Source organism: Thermoascus crustaceus (genome assembly GCF_041956765.1).
Source record: "Thermoascus crustaceus strain CBS 181.67 unplaced genomic scaffold VTN00scaffold_2, whole genome shotgun sequence".
Classification (NCBI taxonomy): domain Eukaryota; kingdom Fungi; phylum Ascomycota; class Eurotiomycetes; order Eurotiales; family Thermoascaceae; genus Thermoascus; species Thermoascus crustaceus.
Genome location: NW_027192528.1, coordinates 4,243,111 through 4,262,711, shown reverse-complemented (window position 1 = coordinate 4,262,711; position 19,601 = coordinate 4,243,111). Strand labels below are relative to the sequence as shown.

The 19,601-nt window shown below is 50.7% G+C and overlaps 10 protein-coding genes across 10 annotated transcripts; 6 read left to right on the top strand and 4 right to left on the bottom strand.

Annotated features, from left to right (window-relative positions):
- Positions 1–136: 136 nt before the first annotated feature.
- Positions 137–2,020, top strand: VTN00DRAFT_5027 (uncharacterized protein; the record flags this gene model as incomplete). Its single annotated transcript, XM_069431515.1, has 1 exon — positions 137–2,020. The coding sequence occupies one exon, from the start codon at positions 137–139 to the stop codon at positions 2,018–2,020; it is 1,884 nt and encodes a 627-aa protein (XP_069290542.1).
- A 1,331-nt stretch (positions 2,021–3,351) lies between these two features.
- On the bottom strand, positions 3,352–5,053 carry VTN00DRAFT_5026 (uncharacterized protein; the record flags this gene model as incomplete). Its single annotated transcript, XM_069431514.1, has 4 exons — positions 3,352–3,364; positions 3,422–4,498; positions 4,555–4,706; positions 5,039–5,053. The coding sequence occupies 4 exons, from the start codon at positions 5,051–5,053 to the stop codon at positions 3,352–3,354; spliced, it is 1,257 nt and encodes a 418-aa protein (XP_069290541.1).
- A 263-nt stretch (positions 5,054–5,316) lies between these two features.
- VTN00DRAFT_5025 (uncharacterized protein) lies at positions 5,317–5,637 on the top strand (the record flags this gene model as incomplete). Its single annotated transcript, XM_069431513.1, has 1 exon — positions 5,317–5,637. One exon carries the CDS (start codon positions 5,317–5,319, stop codon positions 5,635–5,637), a length of 321 nt encoding a protein of 106 aa, XP_069290540.1.
- A 302-nt stretch (positions 5,638–5,939) lies between these two features.
- VTN00DRAFT_5024 (uncharacterized protein) lies at positions 5,940–7,001 on the top strand (the record flags this gene model as incomplete). Its single annotated transcript, XM_069431512.1, has 1 exon — positions 5,940–7,001. The coding sequence occupies one exon, from the start codon at positions 5,940–5,942 to the stop codon at positions 6,999–7,001; it is 1,062 nt and encodes a 353-aa protein (XP_069290539.1).
- Positions 7,002–7,148: 147 nt separating this feature from the next.
- Positions 7,149–8,056, bottom strand: VTN00DRAFT_5023 (mitochondrial 54S ribosomal protein uL6m; the record flags this gene model as incomplete). The annotated part of the gene is made up of 3 exons (XM_069431511.1): positions 7,149–7,522; positions 7,590–7,703; positions 7,783–8,056. 3 exons carry the CDS (start codon positions 8,054–8,056, stop codon positions 7,149–7,151), a joined length of 762 nt encoding a protein of 253 aa, XP_069290538.1.
- A 1,190-nt stretch (positions 8,057–9,246) lies between these two features.
- VTN00DRAFT_5022 (uncharacterized protein) lies at positions 9,247–11,282 on the top strand (the record flags this gene model as incomplete). Its single annotated transcript, XM_069431510.1, has 5 exons — positions 9,247–9,579; positions 9,628–9,849; positions 9,905–9,961; positions 10,013–10,355; positions 11,104–11,282. 5 exons carry the CDS (start codon positions 9,247–9,249, stop codon positions 11,280–11,282), a joined length of 1,134 nt encoding a protein of 377 aa, XP_069290537.1.
- A 1,364-nt stretch (positions 11,283–12,646) lies between these two features.
- Positions 12,647–14,296, top strand: VTN00DRAFT_5021 (uncharacterized protein; the record flags this gene model as incomplete). The annotated part of the gene is made up of 2 exons (XM_069431509.1): positions 12,647–12,983; positions 13,056–14,296. The coding sequence occupies 2 exons, from the start codon at positions 12,647–12,649 to the stop codon at positions 14,294–14,296; spliced, it is 1,578 nt and encodes a 525-aa protein (XP_069290536.1).
- Positions 14,297–14,692: 396 nt separating this feature from the next.
- Positions 14,693–15,117, bottom strand: VTN00DRAFT_5020 (uncharacterized protein; the record flags this gene model as incomplete). Its single annotated transcript, XM_069431508.1, has 2 exons — positions 14,693–14,745; positions 14,799–15,117. The coding sequence occupies 2 exons, from the start codon at positions 15,115–15,117 to the stop codon at positions 14,693–14,695; spliced, it is 372 nt and encodes a 123-aa protein (XP_069290535.1).
- Positions 15,118–16,291: 1,174 nt separating this feature from the next.
- Positions 16,292–17,379, bottom strand: VTN00DRAFT_5019 (uncharacterized protein; the record flags this gene model as incomplete). Its single annotated transcript, XM_069431506.1, has 4 exons — positions 16,292–16,327; positions 16,419–16,678; positions 16,851–16,948; positions 17,342–17,379. 4 exons carry the CDS (start codon positions 17,377–17,379, stop codon positions 16,292–16,294), a joined length of 432 nt encoding a protein of 143 aa, XP_069290534.1.
- An 889-nt stretch (positions 17,380–18,268) lies between these two features.
- VTN00DRAFT_5018 (uncharacterized protein) lies at positions 18,269–19,422 on the top strand (the record flags this gene model as incomplete). The annotated part of the gene is made up of 2 exons (XM_069431505.1): positions 18,269–18,406; positions 18,544–19,422. 2 exons carry the CDS (start codon positions 18,269–18,271, stop codon positions 19,420–19,422), a joined length of 1,017 nt encoding a protein of 338 aa, XP_069290533.1.
- Between the last annotated feature and the right edge of the window lie 179 nt (positions 19,423–19,601).

Below are 19,601 nucleotides of genomic sequence, written 5' to 3'. Positions count from 1 at the left end.
AGGCTTTGCATGGGCTTGCTGCTCGACTGCTTACCGTCCCCTACTGGCTCCCTCGATACACCTAATACATCCTACAGGACGATATCCACATTGGACTGCAAGCTCGAGTCGTCACACGAGGTGGTCGGGTCTGCATATGGGCGTGGACATGGCAGTTGGATACTGCGCTGATATCCAGGCCACGCCGCACGATCACAAGAGCATCGTTTCAAAGAAGATACATACTCGGGAGATAATGGTTGATGCAAATTCACACGATCGAAGGGAGGAGGTGAAGGAGGAGCAGCCATGTCGCCGGCGAAAACGTCTTCTCCTGTCAACAGACAGCGCGTTCATGGACAACGTCTTGCCGTCTCTCGCTCAGAACCCCGATATCGAGCTACGGTTAATCACGGATGAGCCGTCAGCCCTTCTCGCGGGCGCGAATAAGATTCCCCATTATATGGATACGGTGGATAGTCATACGTTCGAGAAGAAGACGGGGACCAGAAAATGGTTGACGGCCAAGGCTGCGGAGCTGCACGAGTGGGCTGATATGCTCATCGTCGCGCCTGTGGACGCTGGGACGTTAGGCGCAATGCTATATGGCCTGACGAATACACTGACGCTTGCGCTTCTCCGTACTTGGGACTCGACGAAGCCGGTGATTCTAATACCGGGAATGACAGTGCCGGAGTGGAACAATCCGCTCAGTAAGAGGCAGCTGAAGGAGATTGAACAGTTTTGGCCGTGGATTAGTGTGATACCCCCTTTGCTATGGAAGTCTGTGAGCCCGGAGGAGTTGGTCCAAATACCCTGGGAGGGTCTGAAGGAGTTCAATGAGGTTATCCAGAAGAAGCTTGGGTTACCGAAAGATGGATCTGGCGGTGGAAATGCCGATAATAGTGCAAATGGGACCTCGAAGGACGAGGGTGCGTCGAAGCCTGAGAAGCCATGTGAGAAGGGTAACGTCCAGGCGACGCAGGTACATCCTCTGCAACAGAAACGAAAAGACGGTCCTCCTCAATTACCTCTCGAGCTGTGGTTGAACATCTTCGAGGATCACCTGGGGGACTGGGAGATCGCCAAAGCCGTCGGCATCCCGACTAATCTCCCAGTCCCGAAGGAGTGGCAGTCACATATCCTGAAGATGTCCACACCCGCGTCGCTAGAGTACACCATCCTCAGGGGCTCCTTCGCCGCGATCAAGTCGCGAATCGAAGCACTGCCTCGCTGGAAACCACTCTCGGACCTCGCATGCCACCTGATCTTCAAATTCTCACGCACTGACATCCTGACATACCTCTCCGAAAACCACCTCGATCTCTTCTGGACTACTACCCGCCTCACCAACCTCCCCTACCGCGCCTCCGCCATCTACGGCAACCCCACCATCCTGACCTGGTGGCGCGACGCCGCCGCCCTGCCCACGAAGGACTACATCGCTGACGCTGTCGACGGCGCCTCACGTGCCGGATTCGTTGACGTCCTCGAATGGTGGCGCACCTCGGGCCTACAACTCCGCTACACCGAGCGAGCCCTCGAGTCCGCCAGCGCCGAGGGCCGTGTCGCCGTGCTGGAGTGGTGGAAGAACGCCTCCGCGACGGCACCCGCCTCGAACCCGATCCCCCTGAAAGTAGGCAAGTCGGTCCTCCTTGCGGCACAGTCCGGCAGCACCGCCTCCCTCGCGTGGTGGGACGCCTCGGGCATTCCCTACACGCACTCCGAATCCGTCGCGCGCATCGCGAGCACCCACGGCCACGTCCACGTCCTCGAGCTCTGGCACCGCCTCAAGGGCCCCAAGATGATCTTCGACAACCAGGTCCTCGTTGGCGCAACCAAGAACGGACATGACCACGTCCTCGAATGGTGGCGGCGCAGCGGGCTGCGGGTCGAGTTCAAGACGTGCGATATCGAGGAGGCGCTGGAGGATGCGGACCCAGCGTCTGGAGCCGAAGCGCGCGTGAGACGCTGGTGGGAGCGGAATGGATTGAATTTGGGTGTTGGGACGAGCGAGTGGATGAAGGTTAAAGTCCTATGATTACATATATATTCTCTCACTCCCCTGTTTTCTCCTTCCTTTATCTCGGGCCATAGGTAGATAGGTAGTGTCGTTTCTCTTCTCTTTTTTCTTTTTCATCTCCATACCCCTCTTGTTATTCTCGTGTCGTGTCATGTTTGAGGGCAGCGGTATTATTTATCTATCTATTTATTTATTTACCATCTTGACGGTTCTGGTAACGAACAATTTCTTATAGCCTTTGAGGGAATGCAACTTTGCATCATTGGACGGCGTACTCATTCATGGTTGATTACCTATCCCCTTTATCTGGGTCCTCTCACAACTCAGTTCACTCATATATTCAACTTGATCAATCAATTGTTCATTCTGAATGAATAACTGACTGACTGACTAGCACCATCCATTCTGCTTGCAAGTACTACAGTGTAGTGCAGTAATCCCCTCCAGGATGTAAAGTAATATACTAACTACTACTGGGCTGACTTGATTAAATGAGTGAGTGAGTGACTGACTGAGATTATCAGGACGGAAGGGATCCATGTAGTGAACACAGGTACTCTACGCACACTAGGAATAACACTTAGGTACCTAGTGAGACACAAGAACAATACCACAACCATGAATCCAGTACACATAATCGATAAACACATAGGTACCATGTACCTATGGTATGCTGTACCGTAGTATAGTCCGTTCTCAAATTAGACCCGATCAGATGATTCCATAGTACCAACTCAGCTCGAGCTAGGTAACCCGGCCCAGCCCAGCCCAGCACCCAGCCTGTAGTATCCATTTGCACCGAGCGTATGGACCTATCTGTCTGTCACCGCCCCTTAGGTAGCTCCGTGAGGAGCAGCCTAGCACTATAATAGCAGATCGAGCTAGGTACCTAGCTTCCAGGGCTGGCTGATTAGGTAGGGGCAGGTTCTTAATCTAATCCTATCCATAAAATCGTGGAAAAGAAATTCTTATCTATACGTACTGCGACTTAACGCTAAACATACGGTGACACCATTTGCCTACTACCTCACTATAGACAGATATTTATTCCTCAAAAAAAGTATTCATATCCAAGCTCCCTCGGACACGCCATGCCTTGCTGATCCATAAAACCTTAGCAAGTCTTTACCTGCAAGCCCTCGCGCCGTCGTATGCTAGTGCCAGTCTAGGCTCATTAGCTAAGGGTATAGGTCTTATAGTTGTTCTTTGCTGTTCAGTAATGGAAAAAGAAAATATAATTGAAGTGCAAGGAGGTATCGACGTTTGCTGGTGGCATAGATTGACGAAGTGCGAAAGGACTTGACAGATCATCGTCGTGAGTGGCAATGTTGAATGCGCTAAACTATAAACTAAACTTCTCGCCTGGGGAACTGTGAGTATATGCTCTCACAGTAGAAAAGAATTAAAGAGAAGACATACCATGTCGGTTCAGACTTCTCAAAAGCCGGCGTGCGAATGGCATTTTTGTCTCCGAACGGGTTGTCATCATCGTCATCATCATCGTCGGTTTCCGATTCCGTCTCACTGTCGTAAACTCGTCGCGACGAGGAAGGCTTAGTAGCAGGTAAGGAGATGCTCATGGGTCGAGGCGGTCTAGGTGGTTTGGGTGGTGGGTTCAACACCAGACCAGCGAAACCCTCGTTGAGGTCCCGGCTCATGTTACTCCGTGCGGGTGAGAAGCTGTGGCGCGTGGGAGAGGATTGGGCACTGCGAACGTCTTCCTCGCTGTCGCTGTCATAGTCGACGCTCTTGTCGAGGACCTCGAATGCCATCAGTGCGGTGACGAGCTCTTCATTAGCGTGAATCAGACTTCCCAGGTAATCTTCGCTCTCAATATTTTGGATGTAGCGCAATATTTGCCGTCTGAGCTGTTTGCAAAGTTCAAACCGGCTCATCACCTCTGGATCTTCGCTCACTCGCTGGTTTTCGCGATTGACCAGTTTCAGTGCGTTCATGAGGTTAGTGCTGGCAACTGAAGCGGAGGCAAGTGTTTGGAGAATTTCCGGTTTCTCTTTCTCGAGACTGAAAGACTTTGGACGGCTCTTCTTGTCTTTCCTCTTTGAGGACGATCTCAGAAGACCGGGCTTGTTAGAGGATGACAAGGAAGCCCTGGGACCGCTCAGAATCGTTGGAGGGCCCGACCCGGATGATACAGAAACCGTATGACCCATTGGTAACTCGCCGGGGTCCCCTGTGTCCCTGAGGACCTTGGCTTGTGCTTGACGTGCTGGCTGCTTCCGTTTCGGAAGCTGTCTGTAGAGGGCTGTGACCCTCTCCATGCCTGGCGTGTCTTTGTAGGCCGCAGCCCATTGCCCGAAAAGCTGTTTGCATTTAGCCTTCACCGCTGGATCGGAGACGGAATCGCTAGCAGCAATGCGTAGCCGCTCTAAAAGGGGTTCATCAGCGAACCCTCGCAAAAACCGTTCGCCGGCATTCTGTATGAGAAAGTCAAGAATGGTGAGAGCTCGCAGTTGCCGGTGAACATTGCCATATTTCCTGTGGATTCTATGTCAGATATGAATATAGAGCGATAGAGAATCAAGTGAACTTACAGCTTTTTTCGTAGGGCTCGACTTGCCTCTGCTGGTCCGCTGCTCTGCAGACGGACAACTTCGATGAGGTCAACGATTCCGCTGGAATCATCGACTTCGTACTGTTCGCTGGTGAGGTTCTCAATTTGTACCGTGATAGCAGAATACGGCTTCTTGAAGAGGAACATTTACAGTTAGTCATGGTCCAGTGTCAACTTGAAAGGACTATCCAATGAAATATATTTCATGACACAGGAAAGAGGGAAGGTATTTAAGCAAAGAAGGGAAATAGTAGACCGAGTTTTCAGAAGATACAGATAAAGGAAGAAGAAAGAAAACCTGCACTTTGAAAACATCCCGCTTGAACTAAGAAAGCAACTGAGGGATAAAAAAAGGTTCTTCGTTGCCAAGCTCGGACAGGGTACATTCCCAGAGTATAATGAAGATAGCTCTGAGAGCCTTCAAGTGATATGAAAGATGTCAAGAACAAGGCATCTAAACTTACCGATTCGCGAAACATGATGGAGAGCTTCTTTGAGACTGCTTTGACTATGACACATGTCAGAAGAGTTCAAACCTGCACAGACACTGTACAAGAAACAAGCTCAGCTATGGACCTACTCCGATGTAGTTATCAGAGCCAGACTGTGAGAGGTCTGAGAAAGCAGAACGGGGCACAGCTCCCGAGACCTGTTCCTCAGGGGAACAGCATCGATCACAGATCGTAAATAACAGTGCGAAGACCCAGGTTTGTCAACAGAGGACAAGTTAATCACCCTGGTGATGCGATTATTCACGGTGAAGCCATATGTCGGTCTTGGCAAACTCACCGCACTGCGTCCAACGGCAAGCGGTGTGTTTCTGCAGAAATTGATGACGACGACTGAGAACTCCCTCTTGTACACAGACCACTCCAAACAGGTTGCACAGGTAGCGTTCGATGGAGAACGCAGACGAAGCGACGGAGACCTGATATCCAGCCCGACTCGGGCATCGTCCCCCGTGACTGCCCCTCGCGCTGCCAACGCCGCGGCTCTGGAGTCGATCCCGAAACGGCCTAGTGCGGGGGCGACGCCAAGACCCCGTATCAGCGTACTGCTGTGACGCCCCGATACAGGCGGGCCCAAAAGAGACGCGGGCCTCGTTGATCCTCAACGCGGGAGAGGGGCCGTTTTGATGAGCTGTGTCCCTCGTCCTCCCTGAGGCTGATTATTTTAATTAGTTTATGTCAACCCCTTCAAGGAAGGCCAAACTTTCTCCGTTAAGGCGAACAAGTCTGGCCTAGATTTTTCCTCCTCTCCGCTATCAACCTGGCTCTGAGCGTCGTCGCCAGATTACGGTCCCGCCTCAGCCTTTTCTCCTCCCACATCGTCTTTTCTCCACGGCCCGTACCCCAGGTCGCCAATATGTCGTACCAACAAGAGCTGCGTGTTGCAGAGCTTGCCGTGCAGCGAGCAACCCTCTTCACTCAGAAGGTGTTTCATGAGAAGGCCAAGGGCTCGCTGGCCAAGGACGACAAGTCGCCAGTCACCAAGGGTGATTTTGGCGCGCAGGCCCTCATCATCCAGGCTGTTCGCAAAAACTTCCCCGCGGACGAGATAGTAGCGGAGGAGGAAGCAAGTGAGCTGCGGCAGGACAAGGAATTGAGTCAGGAGATCTGGGATCTGGTCAAGGATATCAAGCTGGACGATGCGGAGAGCGACAGCTTGCTTGGCGGACCGCTGCCCAGCCAGGAGGCCATGCTGGACATCATTGATCAGGGTAAGAGCGTTGGTGGACCAAAAGGACGCATTTGGGCCCTTGATCCCATTGACGGCACCAAGGGTTTCCTCAGAGGCGGCCAGTACGCCGTCTGCCTCGCCCTGATCGAAGACGGAGACGTCAAGGTGGGTGCAATTGGCTGCCCGAACCTGCCAATTGATGACACCCAGGCTCTCTCCGCGGATATCGGTGGTCAGCAGACAGACGACGCCGGTAAGGGAGTTATTTTTGCTGCAGTGAAGGGCGCGGGAGCAACTAGCCGCCCGATCTCTACCGGTGCTCTCTCCCAGAGCAAGTCGATTTCTATGCGCCCTGTGCCTGAGATCTCGAAGGCTGTCTTCTGTGAGGGTGTTGAGGCAGGCCATTCCAACCAGGGTGATAACGCGGCCGTGGCTCAGCGCCTCGGGATTACATCCCCAAGCGTTCGGCTGGACTCGCAGGCGAAGTACTGCTCGATCGCCCGGGGTGCTGGTGACATCTACCTCCGACTGCCGGTCAGAATGGACTACCAGGAGAAGATTTGGGACCATGCGGCTGGCGACCTGATTGTTCGTGAGGCCGGAGGTCAAGTGACGGATATTTACGGTCAGTGTCTGGATTTCAGTAAGGGCAGGACCTTGGCAGCAAACAAGGGTGTTATTGCTGCACCAAAAGCAATTCAGGACCAGGTCATCGATGCTGTGCAGGTCGTTCTGAAGTTGAAATAAATTTTCTGTAAATAGGTATTTTCGAGGCGTTGAAGAGCCCGAACCAAATGCATCTCAGAGTACATTGATACCAACGCAGAGCATAACACCATGCTTAGATATACAGGTGATAAAAGAATACAAGACAAAACCCAAGGAACGATAGGATCATTTGATCTTCTTAGCCTTCAACTTGATCGTCTCATCGTTCACGAAGATACCCTTGCCCTTGTATGGCTCCGGCTTCCTCCATTCGCGAATCTCCGCCGCAAACTGTGTGACGATTTGCTTGTCGATACCCTCCAGCAGAATGCGCGTAGGCTGCGGCGTGCTGGCTTTGACACCCTGGGGAATTCCCAGCTCAATTGGGTGTGAGTATCCGACCTTGAGAGAGACGAACTGCTGACCCGGGTACTCGGGTTCGACGGTGGTTGCGGTCGACTCGATGGAAGCTCTGTAACCGACACCGACCAGACTAAGGATGCAGACATGGCCTTCGGAAACACCTAGGACGTAGTTCTGCAGGTGTGCTCGCATCGTGCCTATTTGTCGAAGCGAAGCTGTCAGAAAGAATATTTCGGACAAAACAACACAGGTTGAGAAACATACCCCACATGGCACGTTGGTGAGCTTCCGTAGAATCTTGCACGGAGAGGGTCGCTTTTCTGAGCGATTCATCGTGGAAGACGCTGACAAAGGGAGGGATTTGGAGCGTCAATTGGCCTGGCCCAGTTCAATCCCGTTCGTTAGCCATAACCTATGAAGCTCCGAAGCAGAACCTTTGGATGACAGTTTGACATACCTTTCGGACCGTTGACCTCAATGGCAGTCTTAGGGGTCTCCTTTGCCCTGCCCCGAACCTGCGTCTGAGGCAGGTCGATGAACTTCAGCGAAACCTCTGGCGGTATCGATATCGGGGCGCCGCCGACACGGGATTGCGCCGGAGAAGTTGTAGAAAAGCACTGTGCCCGCAGGGGCTGCGAGAACGCGGGGACGAGGAAGGCGGGGAGCGAGGTATTCCGTACTGGATCCCGTAGAAGCTGCCTGAAGCAGCTCCGAGACACGGCGCAAGACATTGTGGGCTGAACTGTTATTCGATTCTCCTCCGCGTTCGATCTCGAATCTCGATTTTGCCCGGAGATCTGAATCCTTCATCGGGTTAGAGTTCTATCACGTGATCCTATATGCTTCTGGTCGGGTCCATGTCGTTGCGCTCGACTTCTTCCTCCTACAACTTATCTGATGAATTCAAGGGTCTCGATACTAAAGAAGATGAATCGCTGATGGCAGCATTCCGATTAGTGAAGATGCTGATGGTTTGATCACCAGAATGCGATACCTTCTTAATCGCGGTAGATGAGACACTGGACTGCTCACTTCACTCTCTCTTGACTGCACTCCATTTTCCTTGCTATCTGGGAACTTGAGAGAAACTTGTTAGCTTTTGAGAGTGGAAAACATATAATTTCTTAGTGACTTTTTCTCTCTGACTTGCCTTCTACTCTTTGCTCTTCTGATACTGAATGCATGGTCTTAAGTTTAGGTTGAGCACTGCTTGATCTGTTTCCTACATTCAATTACTGTCTATTTTCTCATTTAATGCCTGAGACACAAGGATGAAGACCGTGATGGCCGCTTCTTGCTTTGTTTTTTATTTTATCCTTCTTTCTTCTCTGTTATTCTCACCATCCACCTATGCCTACTCGACTTCCAAAGATGCTAGTAGGTTTTCGATATAGCAACATCGTCTTCTTTGCTTCAATTCCAGCTAATGTTAATAGGAATTTCAGCGCCCGTTAACAGCTCCACTGATGATCTGGACTTGATTGCGTTTCTAAATTCCAAATCCTCGCAGCAGGACACTATTTTCACGGAGGCGATTCAGCTACTAGAATCGATGAAGTCATCTCCTTCCTGCAACCGTATTGCAGCCACAAGACTTCTTGCATCTTGTCAGTCTATTAAAACTAATACAAAGGATTCTGCGGCAGATGCATCTATGATCCTTGACAATGTTAAGTCGCTTTATGCGGCGAGACTCGCTGTCTGTGAGCTTACCGGCGCAGGCGCAGCCATTCCTTCTTCATGTTCACCTCTCCATGTTTCAATCAAACAGGGAAGAGAGGCAGTTAAACCTGTGGCTGGTGACCGTTCGGGGTCGAAGATGGTAGACACAATTCCGACGGCGTTGCTGGAGTCGTGCCTTAAGTCGCTAGAATCACGACCTCAATGGTGGACAAGCTACAGCAATAGTAGACAAAACGCGATGGTGATGTGCCAGGCAGCAAGGATTGAGATTGAAAAAGAGGAGCTGTTAGAACTCCATCGAGCAGTTGCGGAGAATACCCTGAAGCTGAATAATGGGCTGCAAGAAGCCGTGCGGAACGCTGCCGCTGAGTCTGCTCAATACAGAGCTTTCGTACATGCAACTGACTTGATGCGGTCCGATCTGCTTCGTGAACTGGAGGAAGCTGGAACACAAGCCCGTGGCCTATTTGCGACTTTTCTTCGCGAGTTTGAAACCACCATTGGCTTTGCTGTGACAAGCGTGGTATCGATATTGAAGGGCGTCGAAACAGACACTACAGTTCTGGGAAAGGTGAGAACGCCCACAATTTACAGAGGATAGAGATGTAATTTGGACCAGGAAATTCGGAACGCAACCGGAGAAGTCGATCGTCTGCAGCGTACTCTTCGCGCTGTCCGCGAAGAGAACATAGCAACGAACGCAGAACTGGCACAAGCACACAAGCAAGAAGCCCAGATCAATTACCAGCTGGCACTCGCTATGCGATCATTGCTTGATTCATTGCTGGTGCAAGATATGGCACGACTCTCAGAAAGCGTCGATAGCTTTGATAGCTCCCTAGTATGTATCTCTGCATCTGTTCCAAGTATGCGCACGGCACTAAATTGTGACACAGAAATGGCTCGCTGAGCGGCTTTCGTCACTATACGAAATGGAACACCAGATTTTTGAAGTTTGTCTCGCTTTTTACCTACTTTCTGTGGATTAATACTAATTCTATCAGCGACTTCAAAAGTTCGAAAAGTCACTGGATGACTCGGAGCTGAAGGCCGAGAATCTGCAAAAGGCCCAGATACTACAAGCTGAAGCGCTCCAAGCGCAATCACAAGCCCAGGAGGCTTTCGGCGTCAATATCAAAGTCGCGCAAGTGCTGCTGGATCGGGTGACAGCTAACGCGGCAAACCTTGAAACTGCCATAGAGGATATGGCCTCCAGGTTTAGGGATATACCCATTCTCAGTGGTTCCCTTGGGACATATTCGCCGTGGACGATACTTGCTCTGCTTTGCTCCTTCATTGCTGCACAGTATCCGAGATCTGCCGTGGCGTTGCTTCTAATTTGCGGTGGTAAGTCTCCTTAGACACTTTGTATTTGGGTTCTCGTTCTAATAATGTCGTCTAGGGCCGCTTCTTTTCACTCTCAGATCCTTATACTAGAGTATGTTACTGCAGAGGGATGTTTTTCACTGAGATCTATTGCAATTTTATGACGACTCCTGTTATTTATCTGCATCATTACAAGCGTCATCATTTATTTACCTCCCAGATTTGCTGTTTCCATTTCTTATTTGTGGTTGTCTTCTTCGGCATCAGGTTTCGAGGCTGATTCTGAGGATCTGGAAGCTTAAAGGAAAGGGAGTTAGGGGATTTACGGAATACATGGCTTACGGTTTCCCGGTGTTGCCCTAGTCTGACTTTACACTTGACACAATTCATCAAGACCATTATCACTCGTCACATGGAGTCGATGCTGTCATGAGACTGTTGCTCCTGGAAGCGGTATGCCAATACCTTGGAAATTTCCAGAGATGGCTTCTATGGCCGAGTTGAAACGAGCTCTTAGGAGTAGGTCTTCTAGTCCATTTTCTTCGTTTTATTAACTAACGGCAGCGTAATAACAGACAGAGACGCGGCAATTTTCCTGTATATGCTGTTAATTTAGTAGGTAATCTTGAAGTTGATCCTATGTAGGTAAACTGCGTTCACTCGAAGGCGATTAGAGTCCCATACTTGGGAGGATCCCGATTAAAAGCTGTCAATTGTAGAGGTAAGATGAAATCTATATCTCTTCTGGGTCTCACGATTAATCTTACAGAGAGTTCACTAGACTCCGCCCGATTGAGGACCTCAAAAATCAATGAAGGTGCCGGAGCAATCCAGTTCCGGCGCAGAGCCTCCACCTTCCTTCTCACCGGCGGTCTCCAGGTAACCGCCCTCTGGGTTATATTTTACTCTCACCCTTCACCTGACAACAAGAACCCGGGGATGGCCTAGTGGTTAAGTCCACTGGGCTGGGTGACTGAGTCCCTCCCTTCCCCCTTCCCCCTTCTGCCCTTGGTCACTTACGGCCCCGCCTTTGATCCTTGCCTTCGGCGGCTCAAGTGAAGCGGTTCGATATTTGTCGATACCTGCTAACATCCCATAAGGGCTGCTGCAGGCTTGAGGGTCTAGGAATAGTAAAATCCTTGCGCGCCAAAAGCATAGGCGGGGGTTTTGTAGCTTCCTTGATGGCTCCCCGGTGGAGAGTCCAAGGGGGGTGAGCTTTTTTTTCTCATTGTTATCTATTCGCTTTAGGTGTGGTAAGCAGATGGATGTTTTTCTTTTCCTAATAATAGGGAACAGCGTGTTGAGTCAGCTGAGAGGTTGGTAAAAGTGTCACAAGGCAAAGAAAGTTTCTGTGAAACCAATCTTTTATTTAAATCTTGGTAGAAAATCATCTTCTGGGGTCACTTTTTCATACTTCTTTGACAATGAAGGCCATGAGGCAGTTCTTAAAGCCTGAGCACTAAGATCCTGGGTCTTAGCCTTGTGATCCATAGTTAACATCTGTATCATTCTTATTGGCTGCCCTGGCTATTGATTCCAGGTATGTTGGACAAAACGTGGTTTGTTGTCTTTACCAAGTTAGTCAATATAATGACTACACACATTTAACATCCACAATCCCTGAGCCCTGAGCGATAATCACCTCCCAATGGAGACCACTCACAAGCTAATTTGTTCTTGGCTGGTCAACATCTCCCTGCTGCAAGGGAGCAAGGTCCTGTACTTCTAAAGGGTGTGATAGTCTCACGCTATACCCCATACGGAATGACTATGACTATTGCGCGTCTCCAGAGCCATATTGCGGGGGAAATTCATATCCATGTTGATCCTATGTTGCCTGTTCCACATTCTTGATTCTGGACTTTCCCGAGTGCCATTTTAGCGAATTTATCGTTCTCAGACTGCCCGTGTCTCCTATTTCTCCGGACTCAGATGGAGGTATCGACAAATTTCTTGTTCCTTGTAGGTAAGTTCGTTTTAATACCAATCCATTATATAGATTTTCCGAAGAACGGCCGATAGGCATTTATCCTGGTAGACCCCGCTCTTCTCCACATGGAGGAGATGCATGGGTTGATAAATTTAGGTAGGTATTTAGTCAACAATTAGGGCCTATTGCCTTTTCCCGTGGTCTGGTGCCGCACTCGGTCTCGTGGATCGGTGCCGCTTTTCCGGGAGATGGTAATGATAGAAGAAATGTTATCACATGCTATATTATCACATACTATATTTCCATAGTATATATTGGGCTAGTGGCGCGATGCTCGCCTTCTCTAGGCCAATGGTACAGGGCTTGTCCAAAGGCACTTAAGATGGCCTTTCTCCGCTGTCTGTCATTGTTTCTTCCTCTAGGAACTACCGTCTTCGCTTCTGATCAGTTCCGCTCTAACTGCGCAAGCTTCCCCGACAAGGTTGATCTGCCAAATGTCAGAGTCAACTTTGCCAGCTATGTCCCTGGAGGAACAAACCTAACCCTCGTGGGCAATCCAGCTAGCTGCGATGAGCCGTGGCAGCTTGTCATAACGGATACGTGTCGTGTTTCCATGGCGGTCTCGACGTCAAACCAGAGCGAGATAACACTCGAAGCGTGGTTTCCCAGGAACTATACTGGGCGGTTTTTGAGTTCAGGCAATGGAGGTCTGGGAGGCTGTCTGTAGTCTCGCTTTGTATTTCACTGTACGTGTGAAAAGAGATGGAGATGTACTAAATGTCGGCTTGCAGGTATACAGCATTACGACCTGGCGTACGGAAGCTTTCTGGGCTTCGCAACCGTTGGAGCCAACAATGGCCACAATGGCACTTCAGGGGAGCCGTTTTATCAGCACCCGGAGGTTATCGAAGATTTCGTGTATCGGTCTCTGCACACCGGCGTGGTTGTTGGCAAGCAGCTGACGAAGCTGTTCTACCCAGAAGGATTTAAAAAATCATACTATATTGGCTGTTCAACGGGAGGTCGTCAGGGCTTCAAAGCTGTGCAAGAGTTTCCAGAGGAATTTGACGGAGTGCTTGCAGGAGCTCCAGCATTCAACTTTATCAATCTTCTGTCTTGGAGTGCGTGGTTCCTCACCATCACCGGACCCCCTGGAGCGGATACATTCCTCTCACCCGCTGAGTGGAAAATTGTCCACCAAGAGATCCTACGGCAGTGCGACGGACTGGATGGCGCGGTGGATGGAATCATCGAAGACCCTGATCTCTGCCATCCCATCATTGAGACCCTGATTTGCAAACCCGGAGAAAACGAAGACACATGCCTCACAGGCATCCAAGCCCACACAGTCCGAGAGATCCTGTCCCCATACTATGGAGAAAATGGCACCCTTTTATACCCGAGGATGCAACCCGGTTCCGAGATCGAGGGCGCAACCACCTTATATAGCGGAACCCCTTTCCCCTACAGCACCGACTGGTATCGCTACGTTGTCTATAATGATCCTAACTGGGACCCGGCCACCTTCAACGTCCACGATGCCTCTGTTGCACTGGCTCAAAACCCATTCAACGTCCAGACCTGGGAGAGCAATCTTACGGCCTTCCGGGATGCGGGCGGCAAAGTCCTCACGTACCACGGGCTGGAGGATCATCTGATCAGTTCCGAAAACTCGAAGCTGTACTACGCGCGCGTCGCGGAGACCATGAAACTGCCCCCGTCCGAACTGGACCAGTTCTACCGCCTGTTCCCCATCAGCGGGATGGCTCACTGCGACGAAGGCGAAGGCGCCAGCGCCATCGGCAATGAGCTCAACACGTTTACAGGGACGGATCCGGAGGATAACGTGCTCATGGCGGTGGTCAAGTGGGTTGAAGAGGGCGTTGCGCCTGAGACTGTACGTGGGGCCAAGTTGGTTGATGGGCCAGGTTCTGCGATCGAGTATAGACGGAAGCACTGTCGGTATCCGAGGAGAAATGTGTTCAAGGGGCCGGGGCACTATACCGATGAGAATGCGTGGCATTGTGTCTGAAGGAAGGTTCTAGCGTATATATAGTACTAACCTCAGGAGTGTATATGCACTGCAGAGGGATGATGTTGATGAATTCTAATAAGGTACGTGCAGTACATATGTACATATACGATGGACAACATGAGGAGATAGTTGTATACAACTCACATAGTAAAACTGACACGGAACGTTTGAGTGTATGCCTGGAATTCGTTGGATGTACTGTTGTCTCTGATGGAATCTGAGGGGAATGGATATACCAATGCATCGGTCATTGGGTAATTACATCCACCACATGATGTGACAAAATTATGACCAATATCAAGTGCGGTGTGTATCTCTGCAAAGAGTACTGAGAGTAAAGCAGACGTTCCATGCAAGCATTGTATTTATATATTGACCCTCATCTTTTTCCACTTAACCCCCGCCGTTCCCTCCTCCTCCTCCACCGTTTCCTCCACCACCATCTCCTAGATTAATGCTAGTTAGTGGATGCTATCCTCATAGAGTGCTGCACACGTACCTCCTCCGCCTGCACCACCGCCATCTCCGTGCCCACCATTTCCACCGCTAGACCCTGCTCCATAGCCGCCTCTGCTTCGGGTATGAGACGTGCTAGTAGTCTCCTTCGCCGGCGTCACGCTCACCGTTGGCACCGGGCCCGGCACCGGCACCGGCACGGGGGCAGGAGGAGGCGGGGGCGAAGTGAGCGGGGTGGATGATGCAACCACATTTGCCGTATCCACTTGTGCTTGTTGTGCTGCTCTCTTGCGTCTTTTCCAGAAGGGGACTTTTCGGGGGGGTTGGGGGGAATCGTCCGTGGAGGAGTTGTTGAAACACATTGTATTGTATTTTACAGTGCTTTTTATTCCATAGAATTGCTAGCTGCTCTGTCAGGTTGGTTAGTTAGGTATTTGCTCATAATTTTGTGTAGATAGGAAGGGTGAGAGGAAGAGGGGGTTACCTACCTTAGGTAGTAATGTATGTACAGCGCGGCACCTATAAATGACACCGTGCTTGGCCTAGGAGGTAGTAGGCATGTACATGTATACACCTAACTACAAAAAGTGTTGCAGTAAAGTCAACTGCAACTTTCATCGAATGGCCTCGTCATGTCGAAGAAGGTTGCAAATCGGAGCAATAAGTGGAACAGGAAGTTCAACATGAAAACGCTGAGGCACAAGGGTATATATATCTCGCTCTAATGCTAACACACAGACCAATTGACCAGCTGGCTATGCAGCTGGTTTTACGCTAATACCATGCAATTGCCCCGCATTTGCACGCTGAGGCTCAACAATCCGGAGGTAGGCGGCTACAGAGCTGTTGGTGATTAATCACGCTTGGCAAGGCAAAGGCGATCTTGGGGATGTGCCAGGCGCATCCCAAGCCGCGCCCCAATACGACTTGCAGACCTTGGTTTCCAGAAGAAAGAGAAAAGATGGCATGATTCAACTCACCTGATTGTGATTGATAAGCTCTCTTAGATTTGTAGTACATGCATACGTGACATGTCACGGCAACTGGAGCTATTTATAGACATATACTAATACTAATAAGTGAGCTTGGTGTAGAAACCAAATTTCAAGTCTTGCTTGATAAGCATTTACTTGGTTCCCCGCATATGATGATCTTGGCTGGATTTCGGCGTCGGATTTCAATTGAAGATGGTTGCGAGAAAGCTTCTAACCTTTTAGTCCATCTTACAGGTGATAATTATATCAAGTCTAAATTCGATTACATAGTTAACAGTACACCTTCAGAAGCAATAGGCTCGTTGGGGATTGAACTAACTGGCTTAGATTGAAAGATAATGAAGTGGCGGAGAGAGAGAGGGACTACTTGACGGCAGATTCTATCCCTGATTTTTATCGGTAACTCCACCCCTTTCATGGCTAGGGAATGTCCTGAAGGTTGAGATTAAAATGAAAAAGGTCGATTGTGGTGTATATCCTGCAGAAAGCTAAAGCAAACATCCCATCCGGTCACCTTATTAATCTTCACCATCATCGTCCTCTACTTAACACCCTCCAGCCCCACCACCACCATGTCCTAAAACAATCCTAGTGAGCAATGGCATCATCAAAAAACATATCATGTCTGAGTGGAGACATGTATGTATATCATGGAACACTGCACATACCTCCTCCCCCCCATCCTCCTCCACCATCTCCGTGGTGCCCACCATGATGTCCACCACTACCACCGTGGGAAGCGGCAGCTCCCAAATATCCACCATGGTAGTGGCCTCTGCCTCCCCTCCGGTGTCCACCTCCGGTATGAGACGCACGAACCTTGCGGACTCGGGGTGGATAGTAGGTGTCTGCGGCCGCGGAGCGGTCGTTGAAGCACATTGGGTCGTGCTGCAAGTGCTATGTGGGTACCAGATAGATCCTGGGTTCTCTGTTAGATTAGTTGGTTAGTCAGATTAGATCTTCTGCATAATATCCGTGCAGTATAGGTAGGTAGGTATTTGGTAGTTGTAAATAAGAGGAAGGAAAAGGGATGTATAGGTGGATGGACGTAGGAAGATGGACTGAGGTCCTTCAGATGGACGCAATCTGTACCTCCTAACCTTGGGTACTGATCGCAGCAAGTATATAAGCAGTACTTGGCCCACTAGGAGGTATGTATGCCGAATTGCAACACTTCGCAGTCAAGGTAAGCCGCAAGCTTCTTCAATCAACTCAATGATATAAATTATCATGGTAGATAGAAAATTATGAGAATGAACTGAGGAATAAAACAGGAGTCTTAGCATGGAAGTGCCTCCTGGCACTTATATATCTCACCACCACCACCTCTACCGCCCATATATAGAAATTGGTCGCCTGGCTACCTAATGCAGCTTATGCTACGCCATCCAACCGTAGGGCCGCCTTTCCACATCGAGGCCGGAAGCCAATAGCAACACCCTCTATGATAAATGATGTGAGAGGCTTGGCGAGGCGCAAAGGCACACTTGGGACGCCTGATATACGAGGTGCGTGGCTTAGTTTCTAGAAACGTTCGAATGACACGCAAGACTTCAGGTTACGGCCCTAATTCAAAAGTGCATTTACTCACACCGGCCTCAACTTTCGCGGTGGCTTAAGCATATGCATATCTCCATGGCTGGTGATTGGGTGTTTGGGGGGGGGGGGAACCTCGAAAAAGACGGGGAGTGATGAGCTCGAGGATTTCTGGTCTGCTTGATGCGGTAATGCTGTTTGAAGTTTTGGAGACTTTTTCCTGCCATATAGACTCCAAGGATTGGCTAATTTTTTCCGCTTGTGATGATTGTTGTTGAGTGAGAGAATCTGACGTCGATTGTTCTGAAGGATGCGGAAGACCTCGCCTTCCGCAGGCTGAGGCTGCTTGGTTCTCACCATCCTCCCATTCCTCCGGTCCTGAGCCCCAAGGTAACTAAAAGAGAATGAAGACTGTGAGAAGTGACTTGCTTGTTTTGTTTAGGAGTGCCAGTCTACTGATGCTATATATGATGACTAAGTGAGGTCGCCCTAACTTAGGGGTCCCGATAGGGGCTTCATACTGGTCTAACAAGGCCAACGACTGACAGACTATAGAAGGAGGCAGAAGAGAGATAAGATGGGGTGAGATTCTGTCAATCTACGACCTATGAGCTCTGCTACATAGATATCGAGTCTGTACAAACACGATATGACTACTTTTCGCAAGAACCTTGGGTCCACGGCTCACGCTGTTCCACCGACCGAGGTTGATCTCCACGCCACCAAAAGACGAGTGGGGGTTCGTCGCAACGGCGCCCCATTTGTCTCCTCTCTATGAGGACGATCCAGCGTTCCACTTCCACCAAGGGCGCGGGTCGTCCAAGCTTCACAAAGTTCAGGCACAACTCTGAGCTACCGAGGAGTGCCCGACGGGAAATCTCCGCTGCTCCGTCCACAGGTGGGCAAAAGCCGTACTTGTTTGCAACATCTCTGGAACACAGTTCAGTTCAGTCACTGTCTTGAATGACCTCGCTCTCCAGCCATGGCAGCGCAGTACGTCACCAAGACCTACACATACAAAAACGTCCAGGGCAAGGCCCTCCAGCTCGACGTGTACACAGTCGATCCGCGCCCGTCGGGGCCACAGCCCGCGGTGCTGTACTTTCACGGTGGCTATCTGGTAGGTTGATGCAATCGACATGCGACGGAGACAACGACGTAGACGACCCGAAATATTTATATATATATAACAACAAAGCGACCTTTCTCTCACAGAAAGAACTACGTTCGCTGACGGCTATATGTTCATTGTCAAAGATCACCGGAGACCGCAAGCACATCCCGCGCTGGCTCGTCCAGGCCACCCTGAAGCGTCGCTGGACGCTCATCTCCGCGGACTACCGCGTCCTGCCCGAGTCCACGGGCCTGGAGCTCGTCGAGGACCTGGGCGACGCTTACACCTTCGTGTCGCGCACCCTCAACGTCGAGATCCCCGGCCTGGTTGACACCTCCCGGCTGGTCATCGCCGGTTCCAGCGGCGGCGGATATTGCGCCGTCCAGGGCGGTACGCGGTTCAGGGACCCGGTCCCCAAGGCCATCCTGGCCATCTACCCAATGGGCGATCCGACGTCGCGGATCTGGACGACCAAGGGCGGTCGGGACATGAACGTGTCGCCCGCCGAGGCGGCGGAGATTCGCGCAGAGATCGACCAGATCCTCCGCAGCAAGGAGATCAGTTTCGGACAGACCTTTCCGCCTGACGGAGATCTGGAGAATAAGCACCCGCGCTGGCGCCTGGTGCGCTACATCGTGCAGGAGGGGCTGTATGTCGACTACTTGACGGCCGTGAAGGGGCTTGGTACTGCCATCGCAACCAGGGGGAAGACGGCCATTCCGGAGCATGTGCGCTCGCTGTTCCCCACGGATTTCACGGTCACGAAGGACTTGCCGCCGCTGATCGTGACGCACGGCACGGTCGATCGCTCGGTGCCCGTCCAGGACGGTGAGGCTCTCGTTCAGAAGTGCCGCGAGGTCGGGCTGCCGGTGGCTTATTTCCGCGTGGAAGGAAGGGACCACGATTTCGATCTCCCTTACAACTCCGTGGAGGATGATGACGAGACAGATGACGTGGGGAAGAAGGCGCTTCAGGGATGTCTAAAGGAGTTGGACAAGTTGATTCCCTCGGAAGCAAAATAGGTTGTCCCTGCCTGATCTTTGCTGGCAGCACTAGATATAGTCCAGATACCATGCTATAGTCTAAGTCGTGTGCGTATTACGTGGTCGTTGGCAGAAAAGCAAGTATCTTGTAAACTGGTGAATAATTGATATGGCGACTCGAGCCGTGACATATGATGCTCTAACTGATAATCACAGAA